This window comes from Clarias gariepinus, chromosome 24 (assembly GCF_024256425.1).
Source record: "Clarias gariepinus isolate MV-2021 ecotype Netherlands chromosome 24, CGAR_prim_01v2, whole genome shotgun sequence".
Lineage (NCBI taxonomy): Eukaryota > Metazoa > Chordata > Actinopteri > Siluriformes > Clariidae > Clarias > Clarias gariepinus.
The window spans coordinates 12279633-12299514 of record NC_071123.1 but is presented as its reverse complement, the minus strand read 5'-3'; the positions used below and the strand labels follow the sequence as shown (position 1 = coordinate 12299514).

At 38.8% G+C, this 19882-nt stretch overlaps 1 protein-coding gene across 7 annotated transcripts in view; it reads left to right on the top strand.

The window, feature by feature from the left end:
• mcc (MCC regulator of WNT signaling pathway) overlaps nt 1-19882 on the top strand; it is a 355742-nt gene that overhangs the window by 101790 nt on the left and 234070 nt on the right. For 6 of the 7 annotated variants that reach the window (XM_053485491.1, XM_053485493.1, XM_053485497.1 and 3 more), the window contains one exon: nt 12063-12269. The exons of the other annotated variant lie outside the window; for it this stretch is intronic. In XM_053485491.1, the coding sequence (XP_053341466.1) occupies nt 12063-12269 (207 nt within the window). The remainder of the gene's footprint in view (nt 1-12062; nt 12270-19882) is intronic. 7 annotated transcript variants of the gene reach the window in all.

The window sequence follows — 19882 nt, the reverse complement described above, 5'->3', positions numbered from 1 at the left end:
AACTCTGTGTCTCATTAATCCAGCAAAGAATGAACTAAGGCATGAGGCGTCAGCCTGTAGTTATATAGCGCCACTCAACGGTAAAAGCCAGCAAACGCACAAAGCCAAACGGTACCGCCGAGCGCGGCGACGGTAGGACCTACATTCCGATTGATTAACCACTGTATATAGATAAAATGCCTCAAAATTTGAGAGATTTGAGCTTTAGGAAATCTCCCAGCGCTCTGCGCATAACACTAGGCCAACTTTTTTTACATAAGAATTTATGAACGTTTTCTAAACGTAGGCTATTGTTTTTTACTTATAATATTTGTTAATTTAATTTGAATAAGGTTTGGGTCTGGGATTTTGACTGGGCATCGTGATGTATTACCTAGATAGTCTAATTAGCGCTCAACCGCATGCATAAAGTTTTCCATAGTGCACCGGCAGAAATAGACTAATGATTATGAATATGTCGGGGAAAAACAGCAAGCAGACTGACTCTGGCCATTTGAAAAATTCATTAATAAATTAGTGATGTCTTTGGTTTCGGCTGTGGTGATGAAGTATGTCATCTCGTCGTCTCCACAGCAGTGGATTCGCCAAAAATCCACTTCATACGAATTACAAATTCTTTTCTGTCAATTCTGTTTTCTGCCTATATTCTGTTTTCTGCCTATATGCTAGTGTTACATAATATAATCTAAAGGCTAGATATAAAGGTATACATTTACTTTTCTTAAATTTGATGCAAATAAAAAACGCCTATATATAATTTAAATTCTAAATCTGTACTGTAATTTTAGTACTGTGATTGTAAATTCGTTTACTGTTTCATAAGGTTTTGCCAGCGATGGTACAACACAAAGCGGATCGTTATTTATTATTAAAGAAAATTATGATGATCATAATAGCCTACTGCATTTCATTCTTATAATAACGCAAAAAACAAAATGACATCTGGCTGAATGACATCGACATCTGCTGACGCAGTAAAACGTCCTGACTTATTGTCATTATTATTGAATGTTCAATAATAATGACAATGTTTATGGTCATTTATTTTAGTGAATAAATCTACTAAAAATTTAAAGAACACAAAATTTAAGATGACCAAAACCCTACACGCGTAGCTTTTCTAATTACACAGGATAAAATCTAAAGGCTTACTGGGTTAACATTTATTTCGCTTAAATTCGATCCTAATAAGATTTAACTTAATTTGAATTTTACATTTGTACTGTAATTTTAGTACTGTGCTTATGAATTTATTTAACTACAATGTTTCACTTTTCAATGTTTCAGATTTTATCCGCTACTACAGGCAGCTGTAAAGAAGCTGCGGCTCATTAATCCTTGAGAGAATAAACTAAGGCCTGAGGCATCAGTCTATAGTTATATAGCGACACTCAGAGGTAAAAGCTGTATAAAAGTTCCATAAAAAAAACAAATTTTTTTTTTTTTTATTAAAATGTAAAACTAATTTTATGTTTAAATGCTATGTGTAAACAAAGTCATGGAAGCTCACAACATACAGATGAAATTAATGAGACCTCATGACATACAGATAAAATTAATGGGACTTTTTTTTAGAGAGTAAACTTGTAAATTGGTCATATTTGACTGGAACACATCATGAGATTGATCTGGATCTCCTGTACCATGAAAAATCAATTTTTGAAAATAAAATAATCTATTATTTTGATGAAGGCTTGTGCAACAGTTATTCTATAAATAGGCTGTATTTGTGAAAAATGCATTTATTTGTGTCCAAATTGAGAACTACCAACAAAGTCACATGTTGCATTCAACACTATTAGCAAGGAGCCATGAAACCATATGAAACCAGTGACTGGCATGCACCTTTCTTTGCTCATCACTCAGTCCAAAGAGCTCACTTGGTGTGCCCTTTCAGCTAGTGTGTGAAGGGGCAGGGCTGCTGAATCTGCCACAGTTGGAGAGAAATAGTTATTAATTACTCTTTAAAAGTTAGATGGGGAGCATAGCTCAAATTTTGCAAGTATGAGAGCGAGGAGATTGCGCGGCAAAGTTAATTGTGAGCGTGGCATGTGAGCAGGGCGATGTCATGCACCCCAGGGACTTCAAAGGCAGGCAGACTGCTATTTGATTGCTGCCCAAGAGATAGCGTCAAGTCACCCAAGAGGAAAAGTCCCTTTTCCAGGGAGGATTACCCCTAGGGTTGCTGGAGGAGCGACAGCCAATGTTCGCTGCAATTGCGTTCGACTCACGTTTGCAGCCGAGCACAAGAAGGGGGACCGGGTCCAGTTGAGGCAGGAGCCTACAAGAAATGCTGTCCATGGGGATCCACTCTGCTGCTCTGCTGCAGCCACCACTTACTAGTCGGGTGTCCATATGCCAGCTGGCCAATGCCTCTGGACCTGCACATCTCATTTCTTTCCTCCCCTTCGTTCCTTTATCCTTCCTTAAAATCCCTTACTTTCTTAATTTTTCTGATTTTATTTCTGCATGCAACAAACACATTTTAAACTTGGATAAAAACACGCTGGGTTAAAGGTTACTTTTAAATCCAATACTTAAAGTCTATTTGAGTCCTTTATCACCCGAAAGTGCTGTCTGCGTCTGTGTGTTGTCATCCTTTAAATTCGGGTTCTAAGCGTGCAGTCAGCTCTCAACCTGAATGAAACCACAGCTACGTTCCGATCGTCCTGAAGTACCCTGTGAAGTACTGTATACTTCACAGGGTGTTAAGCATGTTAAGTGCGATTCCAAAGGCAAAGAACAAAAATGTTCAGTTCAAAGGGACAGGCGGACAGTGTAGGGAACAACTATGCAACAGTCTTCATGTCCCCGGGAAAAGGAAACGAAAAGTCTCTCTGGAGCGTGAAAAAATATTTATATATTTATTACCATTATTATCCACAACGACATAATATTATTATGACACAATCATTTAAACTTTAATTAAATTAAGAAATCCTTAGTATTATATAGGCTAGTAATCTGTAAAAAAAAAAAAAAACCTCTCTACATCTTTAATAAATTATTAATAATAATTATTATTAATTATTAACAAGTTATAAGTTTCAATAGCATATGCTTTATCATGGTATCATTTTTTTAAATAAATATTTGATATTTAGTATCTGTAGTGTGAAATACACAGCAGCAGCGACAGGTATCCTAAGTGCTTATGTTACCATGGTAACGCACGGAAGAAGTGACGTCAGCTCTGGTGACCTCGCAGGGTGTTCCAAATGGTGAAGTTTTGTCGAGGGAAGTGCCCTCCACCAACATTCACTGCAAATGGAGCAGGGAGTGGGAAGCACACTATGAAGGACACTTCAGAATGGAATGTAGCTCAGGGCTCGAAAAACTCAATAAATTGTGGACTGGCAGGTGTCGCACATCAGTGGTTGTGACAAATATTCTGAGCAACACAAAATTAAACACATAAGCTTCTCATTTAGAATTGCACTTAAAAAAACTCATGAACTAATATTAAAAACATTTTAGGGATAAAAGAGCCACACGCGGCACCGTTGCCGCAGGTTGCTGACTACTGGCCTAGAGCTTAAAATGGCATAATGGAGTTGGTGTCCTGTGTTGTAGGGATCACTCTGAGTCTCAGGTTTTGTTTCCAGAAGATAAGAGCTTTTATTATCAAACAATAAAAGCTGGAGTTGGTCTGCAAAGCAACTGCTTCTCTAACCTGTCTTCCCCGTTATATATGCTTCGACCCCCAATAATGTCAACTATACATTACTACATGTTCCTTCAGCATCTGTCTTATTTGGGTCCCCCTTGAGCATGCAAACAGTATGCCACACTGTCAAGGCCCAGCCTACTTTACCATATATGGTCACATTTTACTACACACTTTAGACACACCAGCTAATACAGTTCATACATATATATATATATATATATATATATATATATATATATATATATATATATATACTTTATCAGTGGCGGCTGCTAGCTTTTAAAACAGGGGAAGCTCATATAAAGCCTTCATCATAAAATTCATTATGTTCTTTGCTCTTTAAATGCCTTTTGTATGCCCTGTCAAAGTTACCTAGATCCCCAAAACCCACGCTTGACCAAACACATCCCATTCCCTGAGAAGGTTTCGTCAAGAGGCATGGCCAACAGTACATTTTCTTTGTCATAGCACTGCCAGTCAGCCAGTTCACCTTGTCATACCGGGAGAGCTAAAAAGACATGTTATTTTTTCCAGATTTTTGCACCAGATCAATCTTGGGCAGTGGTCTGCCCTGCCGTTCAATTCTGACTCTCTCCTCATAAGGAAGACTACTAAATGGTTTTGCCAAAAGCAGTGTACCAATATTAGCACTGTCTGCGTCTGCCATTATGCACAGCTTACTAGCTGGCTAGTTTCCCCTTCCACAAGCTACTTTAATTACATGAACGAACTAACTTTACAATGCTAAAACAAGGAGCAAAGTAAAGAACGCTATATATATATATATATATATATATATATATATATATATATATATATATATATATTTTTTTTTTTTTTTAAAGAATGATTTGCACAAACAAAAATGGTTTATACCACCAGCAAACAATATAGGCTGCAGCAGTTTGTTGTACCACTTTACCTACAAATCCGCATGGGACTGAACTGGAGTCTCTGTAGCGCTGATGTATACAGTGGTGTGAAAAACTATTTGCCCCCTTCCTGATTTCTTATTCTTTTGCATGTTTGTCACACAAAATGTTTCTGATTATCAAACACATTTAACTATTAGTCAAAGATAACACACGCAAACACAAAATGCAGTTTTTAAATGATGGTTTTTATTATTTAGGGAGAAAAAAAATCCAAACCCACATGGCCCCTGAACCTAATAACTGGTTGGACCACCCTTAGCAGCAATAACTGCAATCAAGCGTTTGTGATAACTTGCAACGAGTCTTTTACAGTGCTCTGGAGGAATTTTGGCCCATTCATCTTTGCAGAATTGTTGTAATTCAGCTTTATTTGAGGGTTTTCTAGCATGAACCGCCTTTTTAAGGTCATGCCACAACATCTCAATAGGATTCAGGTCAGGACTTTGACTAGGCCACTCCAAAGTCTTCATTTTGTTTTTCTTTAGCCATTCAGAGGTGGATTTGCTGGTGTGTTTTGGGTCATTGTCCTGCTGCAGCACCCAAGATCACTTCAGCTTGAGTTGACGAACAGATGGCCGGACATTCTCCTTCAGGAGTTTTTGGTAGACAGTAGAATTCATGGCTCCATCTATCACAGCAAGCCTTCCAGGTCCTGAAGCAGCAAAACAACCCCAGACCATCACACTACCACCACCATATTTTACTGTTGGTATGATGTTCTTTGGCCAGATGTAACGGGACACGCACCTTCCAAAAAGTTCCACTTTTGTCTCGTCTGTCCACAAGGTATTTTCCCAAAAGTCTTGGCAATCATTGAGATGTTTTTTAGCAAAATTGAGATGAGCCTTAATGTTCTTTTTGCTTAAAAGTGGTTTGCGCCTTGGAAATCTGCCATGCAGGCCGTTTTTGCCCAGTCTCTTTCTTATGGTGGAGTCGTGAACACTGACCTTAATTGAGGCAAGTGAGGCCTGCAGTTCTTTACATGTTGTCCTGGGGTCTTTTGTGGCCTCTCGAATGAGTTGTCTCTGCGCTCTTGGGGTAATTTTGGTCGGCCGGCCACTCCTGGGAAGGTTTACCACTGTTCCATGTTTTTGCCATTTGTGAATAATGGCTCCCATTGTGGTTCGCTGGAGTCCCAAAGCTTTAGAAATGGCTTTATAACCTTTACCAAACTGATAGATCTCAATTACTTTTGTTCTCATTTGTTCCTGAATTTCTTTGGATCTTGGGTCATTGTCCTGCTGCAGCACCCAAGATCACTTCAGCTTGAGTTGACGAACAGATGGCCGGACATTCTCCTTCAGGAGTTTTTGGTAGACAGTAGAATTCATGGCTCCATCTATCACAGCAAGCCTTCCAGGTCCTGAAGCAGCAAAACAACCCCAGACCATCACACTACCACCACCATATTTTACTGTTGGTATGATGTTCTTTGGCCAGATGTAACGGGACACGTACCTTCCAAAAAGTTCCACTTTTGTCTCGTCTGTCCACAAGGTATTTTCCCAAAAGTCTTGGCAATCATTGAGATGTTTTTTAGCAAAATTGAGATGAGCCTTAATGTTCTTTTTGCTTAAAAGTGGTTTGCGCCTTGGAAATCTGCCATGCAGGCCGTTTTTGCCCAGTCTCTTTCTTATGGTGGAGTCGTGAACACTGACCTTAATTGAGGCAAGTGAGGCCTGCAGTTCTTTACATGTTGTCCTGGGGTCTTTTGTGGCCTCTCGGATGAGTTGTCTCTGCGCTCTTGGGGTAATTTTGGTCGGCCGGCCACTCCTGGGAAGGTTCACCACTGTTCCATGTTTTTGCCATTTGTGAATAATGGCTCCCATTGTGGTTCGCTGGAGTCCCAAAGCTTTAGAAATGGCTTTATAACCTTTACCAAACTGATAGATCTCAATTACTTTTGTTCTCATTTGTTCCTGAATTTCTTTGGATCTTGGCATGATGTCTAGCTTTTGAGGTGCTTTTGGTCTACTTCTCTGTGTCAGGTAGCTCCTATTTAAGTGATTTCTTGATTGAAACAGGTGTGGCAGTAATCAGGCCTGGGGGTGACTACAGAAATTAAACTCAGGTGTAATGAACCACAGTTATTTTTTAACAAGGGGGGCTTGTTTTCACACAGGGCCAAGTAGATTTGGAGTATTTTTCTCCCTTAATAACGTAAACCTTCATTTAAAAACTGCATTTTGTGTTCAATTATGTTATCATTGACTAATAGTTAACGGTTTTTGATTAGCAGAAACATTTAAGTGTGACAAACATGCAAAAGAATAAGAAATCAGAAAGGGGGCAAATAGTTTTTCACACCACTGTACTTAAGACATGCTGTCAATCAAAAAAGGGTTCCGCCCTTTAAACAGCTCCTCCAATCATCATGTAGCAGCCCAGCGTCCTGGCCTGCCCACTGTTCCATTCACTCCCAGAGAAGCTGAGCTTCTGCAATAAAAAAAGCTCCTCTGTGCTTGCCCATAGAGCTCCAGTGAAGCTGGGCTTCAGAAGGTTTTAACGTGCTGTGCTGCACGGAAATGTATGAAAAGAACATCGCATCAAACAATCTACAATAAATACCTGATTCTAAACGAGCTAGTCATGAAGTTGAACGCATTCTAGCACACTTTTATTAAAACCGATATAAATACGACATATATGAGCATTTATTTTCTGACATAGTAAAGGATATATATATATATAATTATTCTACACCAATCAAAAAGCTAGTTGATTCCTATTAGTATTCCGTTATATTTTCTGCCCAATTACTCCATCTGAGTTTTTTTTTACTAATAAGTGAGGGGAATCACAGCCACTGATCTTTCCACTGGAGTCTATGTCTCTATGAACACTCTTCTCCATTCAGAATCAATGACAATTGTGTCATTTTCAAAATTTATTCGCTTGAAAAAGGAGCTGGGAGAGGTGCAGTCATAATTATATAGACTAGCAGAGTGGAGATGTAAGAGAGCACATAGCACACGCATCCACATTTTAATAATCAGCACAGAAGCACAACATGCTTCTGTGCTGATTAATGAACTGTGTGTTTGTTTGTGAGGCAGTTAGTGATCCATGAGACTCAGGCACAGACAGCTTAGAAAGCTTGATGTGGAGCTCCTGGAAAATGGTATTAAATACCAGACTAAACTTAACAAACAAGATCCTGTGAAGGATTCCTGACTAGGTGATACAGAAGGTAATGTAGGCCTATGTTGGCTGGGTCATCTACAGGTTTTCATGTGTGAGTTGTTTCTTGTTTTTAGATTCGGCGGGATTAATCGTTCAAATACTTTCCTGGCCACAGGCGTTATAGCGGCAGGCCTGTGGATCTGTAATCCTTTGCTTTTTGGGGACTGGGGCTATGGTAGCTGATTTAAAGCAGACAGGGACCATTCAGTGTTGCAGAGACTAATGTATATATACATTAAGATATCTATATACAGGGCTAATTGTTCAGCCCACTTATCTGATCTAGTTGAGGGGATGGAAGGGGGACCTAGAAAAGTGTGACAGTGTGAGGAGGGGATGGAGGTGATCTTTTAGCTTATAGGGTTTTGGGCCCAATCCCCTTGGTTGGAGCCATAGACTGTGCAAAAAAAAGTCGAGTTTGCCCTTTTCGAACTACCTACTGAACTGACTATTACCCCAAACTTATAATATATGGGCTAGATTCTGGATGTAAAGTGGGTGACTTGCAGAGGTGGAAAGTAACGAATTATATTTACTTGCGTTACTGTAATTGAGTAGTATTTTTGTGTACTTCTACTTTTTAAAGTAGTTTTTAAAATCTGTAATTTTACTTAAGTATATATTTTTTAAAGTATTGTACATCGCTACATTTTAAATCATATTCAATACTAAGTGAATAATAAATGAATGAAAAAAAAAATGCAACGGGATAGGAAGAAAAAATTGCACCCTGGAAACCACTGCACTGATTGATTGATGGGCGGGGAAAACAAACGAACATCATAAAGCAGAATCCAGCTGGAGGTGGTCCTTCTCTGGATGCCTTTAGATCCTCGCAGGGTTGACCTTTGTTTATTGAAGCTGGCAAAGTCTTCAGATGCTTTGAAATGGGTAGAAAAATTAAGAACAGGTGGAGAGAATTAGCATTGCCGTTCAGGATATTAGCAGCACAAGATAAAAGTGTGCATTTAGATGTACTGGAGTACGAGGTTATGGGATGAATTATGCATATTCCAGATTAAAAAGATGCGTCTTGAGTCTACTTTTAAACTGGTAGACTGTGTCTGAGCCCCACTGTCTGGAAGGCTATTCCAAAGCTTAGGAGCTAAATATAAGAACACTCTACACCCTTTTGTAGATTTTGATATTTAGGAATGATCAGAAGTTCCAAGTTTTGCTATCTTAAGGAGCGTGGTGGATTGTAATGTGTCAAAAGACTGGCTAAACGTGGGAGCTAAACCATTTAGAGCCCTGAACGTAAGTAGTTTGTAGCCAGTGCAGGGATGATAGTATTCGGGTTATATGATCATACTTTTTTTGATTTGGTGAGAACCCTGGCGGCAGCATTTTTAACTAAATTTAGCTTGCAGGACAACCACCTAGTAATGCATTACAATAGTCCAGTCTGGAGGTCATAAATGCATGAACCAGCTTTACTGCATCAGATATGGATAAAATGTTTCTAAGCTTGAAAATATTTCTAAGGTGGAAAAAGGGTGTTTTTGATGATAAGCAGTTGCTGGTTAAAGTTACAGTAAACTGGTTAAAGTTTACTTTGCAAAATGACTGTCTTTAAAAAGTAATTAGTTACATTATGGCATTAATTTTTGATAAACATATTCATTCCATAACCAATCATTGGTTTAAGTAAGCCAATTGATGATTGATTAATGAACGGTTTAATTGCATAGTACAGTGCTGAAATCATACTATTCTATTTTTATATATCCAGGATTAATTACACATAGCTACATTAAGTAGGATTAAGTTAAGCCTTTGTTTGTCACATACTGTATACATTACTGCACAATGAAATTCTTTTTTCCCATATCCCAAAGTAACTGGAGTCAGATCGCATGGTCAGCCATGATACAGCGCCCCTGGAGCAGACAGGTTGAAGGGCCTTGATCAAGGGCCCAACAATGGCAACCTGGTTTTTGCCTGGTTTGATTGCCATAACAAGCATGCACATTCCTTGGACTTTGTGTTTCCTCTACACAGCAGTTGCCAGAATGCACTGGGTAAAACAGAAACATGGTGTTTTATAGGAATTTCTTCTGGTGAAATGCACAGCAAATCAACTAAGCATTCACAGTTGCACTGTTGAGCAAGAACTTACTGTCATGGCTGACAATGCTGTTACCCCAACTGTCTAACAAGGGTACAGTGGAACCTAGGATTACGAGCATAATTCGTTCCGGAAGCGGGCTCGTATTCCAAAACACTCGTAAACCAAATTTAATTTTCCCATAGGAAATAATGGAAACTTATCCGTTCTACAGCCCCCCCCCAAAAAATACATAAAAATAATTCATACAAAATATAAAGTTAAAATTAAACAAATTAACCTGTACTTTACCTTAAAAATTGTTAAAAATAAATCCCGACAGATAAGTGTTTCCGTTTGTGCATGCAGGGTACACACACATTAGCGGATAGACCGTTTTCAAAACCGTTTAAAAATTAGCAAGAAACATCCCTAGTCACACTCGCGTGAGCGCATACTAACAGGATCACTGCTATAAAGTAAAACAACAACAAAACAAATTAAAAAGCACCTTAGCTTTGAAAACAATCGCGATAGAGAAGAGTTTGTGTGTTTTTTTGGCAACCTGAGAGGAGGGGGGCTGAAGGGGGTCTCGCTCGCGTTTCCAGCCCCCTTCTCTCAGGTTGCATAACAAACACACAAACTCTTCTCTGTCGTGATTGTTTTCAAAGGTAAGGTGCTTTTTATAAACTATAAAATATAAACTACTATGCAGATTAAATAGCGATCATATAATATGCAAATACAGAGTAATAACAAATCAGCAGTTAGTGCAAATACCAGTAGTGTGCATCACATATGATAAATAAGTTTTTTTAATGACTGACTGTTCAATGCACATACGGTGCAAGATGTGTGATTGGTGCAAATAACAGTAATGTGTGTCACATATGTTAAGTGATGACTGACCGTTCTTCCAATACTGTATTTGTCGATGTCAAATAGGGTCTATAATGGAATATTGAATTGCGAGTAAATTAGTTGTGCAAGCATTTCTCAATACAAGCTTAATTTGTAAATAAATTTTAACTTAATAAACGAGTGCGGGCTTTATACAGTATAGCATACTGACCTTTTCCAAAGCATTTTTTTTTTTCATTTTGTGTCCATGTGTAGTGACTGTTCTTTAGTAACTGTATTGCAACAATGGCCTCCATGAAGAAAAAAAAAGTTAAACAGGCTGTATCAGTGTGGGAGATAAGTTTGTTTAGAGTAGTAATTCCTTTAGTGTATGTGCGCATGCAGTGCACTTGCGCCTGCACTTTACTTTTGAAAAGAATTCCAGCAGAGCAGTGTTTCTATTAGTATGTGTTTAGAAACTGGATCTTTACCAAGAAACCTCTCCAATAACACTTGCTTTTGCCTTATGCACACGCATGTGTGTTTGTGCGTGTGTTTGTGCAAAGCTAAAGTATGGCGAGAGCAGGCGGAGGCTTCTACGGTGGCAGAGAAGTGCAAAACAAAATAACAAAGCTAAAAACTAAATAACAAATTTAAAAACCAAATAACAAAACCAAAAAATAAAAAACAAACAAAAAAAAAACAACAAAACAAAATAACAAAAGCAAAAACCAAAATAACAAAACAAAATAAAATAACAAAAACTAAATAACAAATTTGAAAACAAAATAACAAAACCGAAAACAAAATAAAACCGAAAAAAATTCAACAAATCAGAAAAGACAATGACATATACAGAAACAAAATACCAAATAAGAAAACACAACAACGATTCACTCAAACTGGAAAAGGTAGGTATAGTTCACAAATTAAATTCTTCTCTCTGATTGGAAGAGACATCTGTCACTTAAAACATACAAGAAGAACTGTCAAGTCAAATTTATTTTCAAAGCACATTTAGTTGACCAAATTGCTGTACAATTCTAAAATACTGAAATGAATCCTTAAATGAAAATACATTTAAAGGTCTGTGAGGCTGCAGTACTTTTTGAGTGACAGATGTCTCGTCTAATCGGCGGTATAAATACAAGATTAAATAGAACTGGCAATAAAATTTTACACCATATGCTTATTTACCTGTGGATTCAAAATGTTGGACGTTGTGTGAAATTAGGGCATTTGTTTTTGGCAGCCTCAACAAATCAATGCTTGAAGGGATACCTCAAGGGTACTCAAGTTTGCTTAACCTTTTAAAATAAAGTAACTGTGTGTGTCTGCATGTGTGTGTGTCTGCATGTGTGCTTGTTTTTTTTGTTGTGAGAAATAGACTGTTGAGGAGGTTGAGGGGACACTGGGCAAAGATGTTTACCCAAGTCTGTATGAGGAGCGTGTTAGATGGGAGGAGGAGCTGGCAAGTTTGCAAGAAGAGAATGAGAGTTTGACAGCGATGCTGAGCAGCAAGGATAAAGCACATAACTGTACAAGAGCCACCATAAGTGCTATTCGTGAGGAAAGAGATCGCCTCCGCTTTCGCGTGAGTTAAAACACCTCAACACACCAGTCATTACTATGGGTGATTCAAGAGTGTCTAAATGTATTTACCTTATTTGACCAATATTTACTGATAACCCAAGTTATTTTACAAGCATTGATTTGCATATTATTACTGAGGAAGCTGAGGGCTTAGGGATCTTCTTAAAGTACTAGCAGTTACATAATTTCCAAACATCTAGTCAGGAGTATTGCTTATATAGAGAGAACTCTGCAGTACTTTTGAATCTTAAAAGAGAAAAAAAATGCAAACATATATATATATATATATATATATATATATATATATATATATATATATATATATATATATATGATACATACATTGTTATATTGATATGATGGAGGATATTTTAGAAGTTGACACACATTTGCAAAAAAGATCTCCACTAGAATCTTGGGGCGGGGTATGTCTGGTATGTGGTATGTCTCACATTTAATAATTTTTCCTGATTTTTCTCCCTAATTTACTCGTAGATCCATCACCTATTATGGAGGGTGAAGGTTACAACCTCGGATATGCCCATGATTCGCTAGTGTTCTGAATAATGTGAAAGTAGAAGATTGAGCACAGACAGTTTTGCTCCCAAGGTCTCCTGGTCACAGACAGCTGTGGCATCACCAGGATTCGAACTTGCCACTGCCATGTGCAAAAGCTACGTTACTTTTATTTGTAATGCTAAAGTTCCATCTCACCTGCTAGCAAGGGATCATTGCTGCCTCTATGGGGCATGTGTCCAAAACATCTTGGTGATAATGATGGTGTTCTTACAGTAAATCTGCAAATACTAGTTGAATTTTTCTCTTATTATTCTATTAAATAAAAACTATTTATATTTAAATAGTTAAAATATTCTCCCTCCAGGAGACTCTACATATCTTGATCCCATTGCGAACTTGTGGTCAATCCTCATGAGGCAAGTGGACAAACAAAAACATTCATACTGTACCTTCATCTAATAAAAGGGGTTTGTAAATGCTGATTACACATTTAAGGTTATGCAAAATCATTAAACATTCACAGAAATAAAACATACTAGGTAAATATCTGTCGATAGATTTCGCCCTTCTGGCACACTTTAAAGATTGTATGACATAATGTCTCTGTCGTATGCCTCCTTGTTCATTGAGCCACGAGCTGAAACACAGGACCCGTGTTCTGGGGTCAATAAGACTGTCAAAGTGTGATTTGGTGGTTCCCCCCCCAACTCGGGGTGAAGCTCTAAAACTGTCTGCTTTGTTTACCGGATCGCCAATTTACACTATCGTGTTTGGGTGTAATTTGAGGCATCTGGTTTTAGCGTGGCTCCAGACACAGTGGACTTCCTGGTTGGACAAGGCCTGGTTAAGTGTGGCTTTGTTTGACGCTCCTTTATGTTTGCGGATGAGATAAGGTTATCTTAAGCTGTTCCGATGGCATGTCAGGTGTGTGCATGAAGTGATACATCTATCATGCATAGTGGCCACTGTATGCATTGTTATGATCAGGCTTTGCTTCAGTTGGTAAGATCTAGCAACATCAGAAATATTATGAGGCAATAAAATAAAGTCAGCTGCTGACCTGAATGTACTGAATTATCAAATAATCAAATCATCCATAGAGTCTCTCTTCCCTAAAGGCACCTACATATTGTGAAAAAGTGGTTCTGGAAGCATGAGAATAATTTTCATACATGAACAGACCACCACATTGTGTGCTGTGCTAAAGGTAATTGAATGAAATATTAAATCGTGTTTAACTTAATTTTTGGCCAGGACACTTATAAGTATATTAGGGGTGACAAAGTAAATTCCATTAAACAATGCCAATTTATGCCATTTTTCTTTAATTAAAGAAAAAACAGAAATCAGTGATGTACAAATCCCTTTTGACTGATTATATCATTCAGCAGGAAATGTTATTAATTTATTGCAATTGACAGTCAGGATTTATGTACTGTATAAACTTAATTTTTAAAAGGTCCAATTTTTAAAAGCAAGAATAGGAAGAGTTTCACTAGTATGTGCACAACTGCATTAGAAAATAGTCAATCATTTTAAAAATAATATTCCCCAAGAAGCAATTGTTAAAAATATAGGCCTATCAAATAGTCAATCATTTGAAAAATAATATTCCCCAAGAAGCAATTGTTAAAAATATAGGCCTGTCAACAGCTATGAAAAGATAACAGCTATTAAAAAATAAAAAATCCAATAATGTGTATGCCAAAGACGAAAGGCAACGCTGAATGTGCATGGTCTTTGATCCCTCAAGCATCTCTGCTTTTAAACTCAATGTCATACTGTCATAATACTTCAGGAACCCTTTCTTGGTAAACACACTTTGCCGTTATATCTCTAAATGCAAGTTAAAACTCAAAGATCAAAACCTAAGCCATACAGTATGTAAACAACATCAAGAAATGCTAATGACTTTTCTGGGCCCAAGCTCATCTGAGATAGACTGATATAAATTGGAATATTGTGCTGTAGTCTGATGACTCCACCAGTGGTGTCAAAAGTATTTACATTCATTACTTGAGTAGAAGTATAGATACTAGGGTTTTAAAAGACTTCTTTAGAAGGTAAAGTATCAACTCAAGCTTTTTACTCAGGAAAAGGGTTTCCAAGATGGCGCCGGTGAGGTCGGCTGCCGTCACGACTGCTCCGACCACCTTTTCGTTGTTTTTGTTTTTTAAGTTAGTTTTCAGCGTTTGTAAATTGGCAAAATTACCACCATGGAGTACATTAGTTATGATAGAGACACTCTTGTTTCTATTGGTATACAATGTACTCACAATTCGAAGTTTTTAACCCCGAGTTGGCCGAGTGAGATCCTGAGGGACAACAAAGGACGCGATGCGAAGCGGCGGCCCGAGGGAAACAAGCCGGCGTCAGGAACAGGCTGAGAGCCCGTGCACACCGCACACCTCGAGAAAACTTTATGCATGCGCGTGTGCGCTGATTAGGATTAAGGAGGAGGAGATAAACAACGATAGCCCACGTTTAGAAAAGCAGTTTTATTTAGACTATATTAAATAATCCTGCATCTATTTTTAGGCGTCACAAAAAAACCTTCTTGTAAAATAATTAAAGCAAACGCTATTCTGTATTGTTTTCAGTGAACTTAAGCGCGTCAGAAAATGAACCGAAACTGTGTATAAGTAAATTATTAAAATGGTCAGAGTCACTCTCCTTGCTGTTTTCCCCCAACGTATTTTCTTACTTTATGCCTGCAGCTGAACGCTGATGTTAGACTACGTAAGAGATTAAGGACGAGGATCACAATATTTCACGGCATGCGTCTGTGATGGTTGTGCGCCCAAATCTACTATTGCTCCTCGCTCACTTCGTAGGCTTTCTAGATAGGTGGCAGGTATGTAAAGGGACGGAGCTGCCTATTCGGGCCGGCTGGGAATAATTAACGTTATGATCTCGAGCTCCGCATTATACACTGCGTTCCAAATTATTATGCAAAAAGTGTTTAGGAATGATTAGGTAAGAATTTTTTTGTTTGTCAGTTGAACCCATGGATGGTGATGTGTGTCGGGGCTCTTTATATCACTGAAAGCATTGCAGACACCTGTGCTAATTAGTTTGGCAGGTGTGTCCAATTAAAGGCAACACTACTAAAGAAGGCTGTCCCACATTATTAAGCAGCCTACATTTTCAACCAAAATGGGAAAGAAAAAGGACCTGTCAGCTGCTGAGAAGCAACAAATTGTTGAGTGTTTAACTCAAGGCATGAGAACAATCAACATTGCCAAGACATTTCATTGTGATCATCTCACAATCAAGAAGTATGTAGCTGATTCAGAGCACACACTTGTGCGTGCTGATAAGGGAAGATTGAGGACTCTTTCCAACAGGCAATTACATCGGGTTAAAAGAGCAGCTGCAAAAATGCCTTGTCTTAGCAGCAGACAATTTTTTTAAGCTGCTGGTGCCTCCAACGTGCCCCGAATAACAAGATGCAGGGTCCTCCAGAGGTTTGCAGCTGTGCGTAAGCCTTTCGACCTCCCCTATCCACTGCACACAAGCAGAAACGGCTCCAGTGGGCCAAACAATACATGAAGACTGTTTTGTTCACCGATGAGTGCCGTGCAACCCTTGATGGTCCAGATGGATGGAGTGGTTGATGGCCACCCCATGCAAACAAGGCTACGGCGCCAACAAGGAGGAGGTGGAGTAATGTTTTAGGCTGGAATCATGGGAAGAGAAATTGACGGGGTAAAAATGACATCCATAAAATATGTGGAGTTTCTCAAAGCGCACTTCCTGCCATGGTTCAAAAAGAACCGTGCATTCCGCAGCAAGATAATTTTTATGCATGATAATGCACCGTCTCATGCTGCAAAGAACACATCTACATCTCTGGCTGCTATGGGCATAAAAGGGGACAAACTTATGGCGTGGCCCCTATCCTCCCCTGACCTCAACCCTATTGAGAACCTCTGGAGCATCATCAAAAAGATTGTCTATGATGGTGGGAGGCAGTTCACATCTAAACAACAGCTCTGGTAGGCTATTCTGTCCTTATGCAAAACAATTGAAGCAGATACCATCCAAAACATGACAAATTCAATGGATGGGAGAGTTCAGAAGCTCCTTTCGAACAAGGGGTCCTATGTGCAAATTTAACATCACCTATAATAAAGTTTTGACTTGAATACTGTTTGATTTCAGTTACCTTTCAGTTTTTAATAACCTGCTAATGCTTATTATTTCACAAATGACCATTTTTGTTCTTTATAAAAATGAAAAGTTTGGAAACTCTGTTGTGCATAATAATTTGGAACATGCATTTGAGTGCATTTTGAGTGTTTTATTTTTTTTAAATATACTGTTATTACTGGGCAGTTTGTTCAAAAACCTTTTAATTGTACTTTAATATTTGATGACTGGAAAATAACAATGACTGCAATTCATATAGGTAATTTTAAAAATCTAAGAAAAATATGTTTTGCATAATAATTTGGAACGCAGTGTAAAAGCAAGGCACAGAGTTTAGTTCGGGAAGTATGCGTGATGCGGTGGAGCAGGACAGAGTGGCATGCGAGTGGGGCGATGTGACGCACTCCAGGGACTTTAAACAGGACACTGGAATTCCGTCCATTGATCCTCGTGCAGGCGCGTTGCCTCTGCGTGCTCTGTTCTGCCACTCTGCCCATCGCCACCTGTTACCAGCTGTGTGCCCGCATGCCAGCATGGCACAGCCCCCGAATCTGCATGTGCACTTCATCCCTTCCCCTTTCTTTCCGTCCTCCCTCCTTTAATCTTTCCTTCCCTATTTTACCTAAATAAATTATCCCTTTTCCCGTAAGACCTCGCCTCGTGTCCGTGCTTCATGGTGCCACTCGTGCAAATAGGCTCGAACCCGTTACAGATACCAAACCCCGAGCCCAAACCTCATTTAAATTAAATTAACATATATTGTAAGTAAACAACAATAGTCCAATTTAGAAATTCTTTCCAAAGCTGGGCCGGTATTATGCGCAGAGCGCCGGGAGATTTCCTGAAGCTCAAATCTCCAAAAACTACACTTGTGACACAATAACAGTAATATTTCAAATATTTTGCAAGCTGCTGTTTGGAGAAAACAGAGAATAATGAATAAACCAGTTGTTGGGTTAAAATAACCCAACCAGGTGTTCATTTTGTAAATGACTCAACAGCAACACAACAATGTGTTTTAAAGTACCCGAAATAACCCAGAATTTTGACCCAGCAAAAACCACCTAACGATGTCCTTACAGAAACAACACAGCATTTTTAGTGCGTCTTTTTTTCCATTATTGTAATATTTTATTCTGAAAGGCTATTTTACTAGTTATTTCTATATTTAAAGTTTGGTTTATTTTTGAATTTATTTTTTTAAATAACAATAAACTGATACAAACAGACATAGGCTATATAACAGTTCATTCTTCGTACAAATAAAATTATCAGCTAGTGAACTTGATATTCTGTCCAAACCACATTTAGCTAATGTTTATTTTTTGACCCCAGGACAACATGTAAAGAACTGCAGGCCTCACTTGCCTCAATTAAGGTCAGTGTTCACGACTCCACCATAAGAAAGAGACTGGGCAAAATAGGCCTGCATGGCAGATTTCCAAGGCGCAAACTACTTTTAAGCAAAAAGAACATTAAGGCTCGTCTCAATTTTGCTAAAAAACATTTCAATGATTGCCAAGACTTTTGGGAAAATACCTTGTGGACCGACGAGACAAAAGTTGAACTTTTTGGAAGGTGTGTGTCCTGTTACATCTGGCGTAAAAGTTACACAGCATTTCAGAAAAAGAACATCATACCAACAGTAAAGTATGGTGGTGGTAGTGTGATGGTCTGGGGTTGTTTTGCTGCTTTAGGACCTGAAAGGCTTGCTGTGATAGATGGAACCATGAATTCTACTGTCTACCAAAAAATCCTGAAGGAGAATGTCCGGCCATCTGTTCGTCAACTCAAGCTGAAGCGATCTTGCAGCAGGACAATGACCCAAAACACACCAGCAAATCCACCTCTGAATGGCTAAAGAAAAACAAAATGAAGACTTTGGAGTGGCCTAGTCAAAGTCCTGACCTGAATCCTATTGAGATGTTGTGGCATGACCTTAAAAAGGCGGTTCATGCTAGAAAACCCTCAAATAAAGCTGAATTACAACAATTCTGCAAAGATGAGTGGGCCAAAATTCCTCCAGAGCGCTGTAAAATACTCGTTGCAATTTATCGCAAATTTTTGATTGCAGTTATTGCTGCTAAGGGTGGCCCAACCAGTTATTAGGTTCAGGGGGCAATTACTTTTTCACACAGGGCCGTGTAGGTTTGGATTTTTTTTCTCCCTAAATAATAAAAACCATCATTTAAAAACTGCATTTTGTGTTTACTTGTGTTATCTTTGACTAATAGTTAAATGTGTCTGATGATCAGAAACATTTTGTGTGACAAACATGCAAAAGAATAAGAAATCAGGAAGGGGGCAAATAGTTTTTCACACCACTGTACATGCATACATGCACACATGTGGTGTGAAAGTTTTTGCCCCCTTACTGATCAGCTCCTCCCACCTCCCCTTCTCATCTTACACACCTCTGATGGTGCTGCAGATGGCTGCCTTGGTGTGGAGCTCTCCATTTGTAGTGTTTCTCCCTGCAGTTCATGCAGACCTAAGCGACAGACAGCGCACCCGGTTTTTATTTTATTAATGCACAAAGTTTTATTTTTAACATGTGTTCGTACAAAAAAAGTAGACACTTTACAGATTTGATTAATATATAGATCTTGTCTGTACGACTGAAACTGAAAGTGTAATTTAAGTTCTTATTGGCGTCATCAGGGGAAGACGCCTCAAAACGCATATATGCGTGCGCGGACCTCAGAGGGTTAACCTGCACCTACTCTTTAATCCACTTGGCCGGCTCAGTCTGCTACACAAGCACTATCGCGAATATATCATTTGTCACTCGGAATCACCGGTCTAACTCTGCGCTTGGATCCATCACACCCTGTAGCAACCCGTGACAGAATAATCTGGCCAAGAGGAATGAATCCAGCAGAGGCTGCTCGCCTGAGGGGGGCATTAGAGAGCCAAGAAACCCTCTTAGGAACACATCAGCAG